This window comes from Uloborus diversus, chromosome 3, assembly GCF_026930045.1.
Source record: "Uloborus diversus isolate 005 chromosome 3, Udiv.v.3.1, whole genome shotgun sequence".
NCBI lineage: Eukaryota > Metazoa > Arthropoda > Arachnida > Araneae > Uloboridae > Uloborus > Uloborus diversus.
In genome coordinates this window covers 49,216,444-49,217,449 of record NC_072733.1, presented here as the reverse complement: position 1 = coordinate 49,217,449, position 1,006 = coordinate 49,216,444, and the positions used below count along the sequence as shown (strand labels likewise).

The following is a 1,006-nucleotide window of genomic DNA, read 5'->3' as shown; positions in this document are numbered from 1 at the left end:
GCCTGGTGGGGTAAAACCTGTACCGTAACGGCTGAGGGTTGCCTCGCCAAAGTACAAAGGATGGCTACTATTACTATCACAAGTGCCATGAGAACTACTCCTTCCCATAGTCTTGAGCTCCTTTTAGGCCTTCTTCCGTTGCATAAGCAAGTGGAAATGGAGGCGATTCTGTGTGCGTACCGCCTCAAGCTCATGGGTCTCTGGAAGTCCCCTCGTTACCTGTCTCTGTACGATAAACTGTGTGCAAAGACTAGTAAGCATCCTTACTTTATGATGCCTTCTGAATGGATGTTAAAAACAATTCAGCTTTAATGCCAATTATAACATTGTGTTTCCGTCCAGAGAGCAATGGAAGGATGTACAGGATATCATTGGCAATGCACACGAAATCTGGTTTACAGATGGTTCCAAGACTGTGTCTGGAACTGGTTCTGGTGCATACTGCAGCAGCAATAACACTAATCTGTGCTTCTCTTTAGGGAAACTTGCTACTGTCTACCAGGCAGAAACTTTAGCCATATTGACTTGTGTAAACAACTGCCTAGAACGAGACATAAGTGGGAAGGTTATCAGAATATTCTCTGATAGCTAAGCTGTGTTGAAAGCTCTCAATCGTAACTGTTTTACTACCAAAACCGTTTGGGAGTGCCATAATGCACTGGTAATACTAGCTGGCAGTAATAGGGTTTCCCTTTACTGGGTTCCTGGTCACCGTGACATTGTAGGTAACGAATTGGCAGATCAGTTAACTAAGCAGGGCTCCAATGTACCATTTATGGAACCCGAGCCTGTCCTCTGCCTGCTCTACAATGCAGTAAGCAACTACTGCAAAGAACCTTCTTATGGATGAATCATATGGCCTGTGGCTTCAGTCCGAATCTCAAAGACAGGCCAAGACTCTGAACCAGCAGCCTCCCTGGCTCAGCTCCAAGGAACTGCTTAACTTGAGTAGGAATGAAATCAAGAAGTCTGTTGGTTTACTAACTGGACACTGATCTCTTAATAG

The 1,006-nt window shown here is 44.8% G+C and overlaps 1 protein-coding gene across 1 annotated transcript in view; it reads left to right on the top strand.

Annotated features, from left to right (window-relative positions):
- The window catches only part of LOC129218732 (uncharacterized protein K02A2.6-like), an 83,281-nt gene extending 82,689 nt beyond the window's left edge, over positions 1-592 (top strand). Inside the window, exon 2 of the mRNA XM_054853055.1 lies at positions 343-592. Coding sequence (XP_054709030.1) covers positions 343-592 — 250 coding nt within the window. The remainder of the gene's footprint in view (positions 1-342) is intronic.
- The last annotated feature ends 414 nt before the right edge of the window (positions 593-1,006 follow it).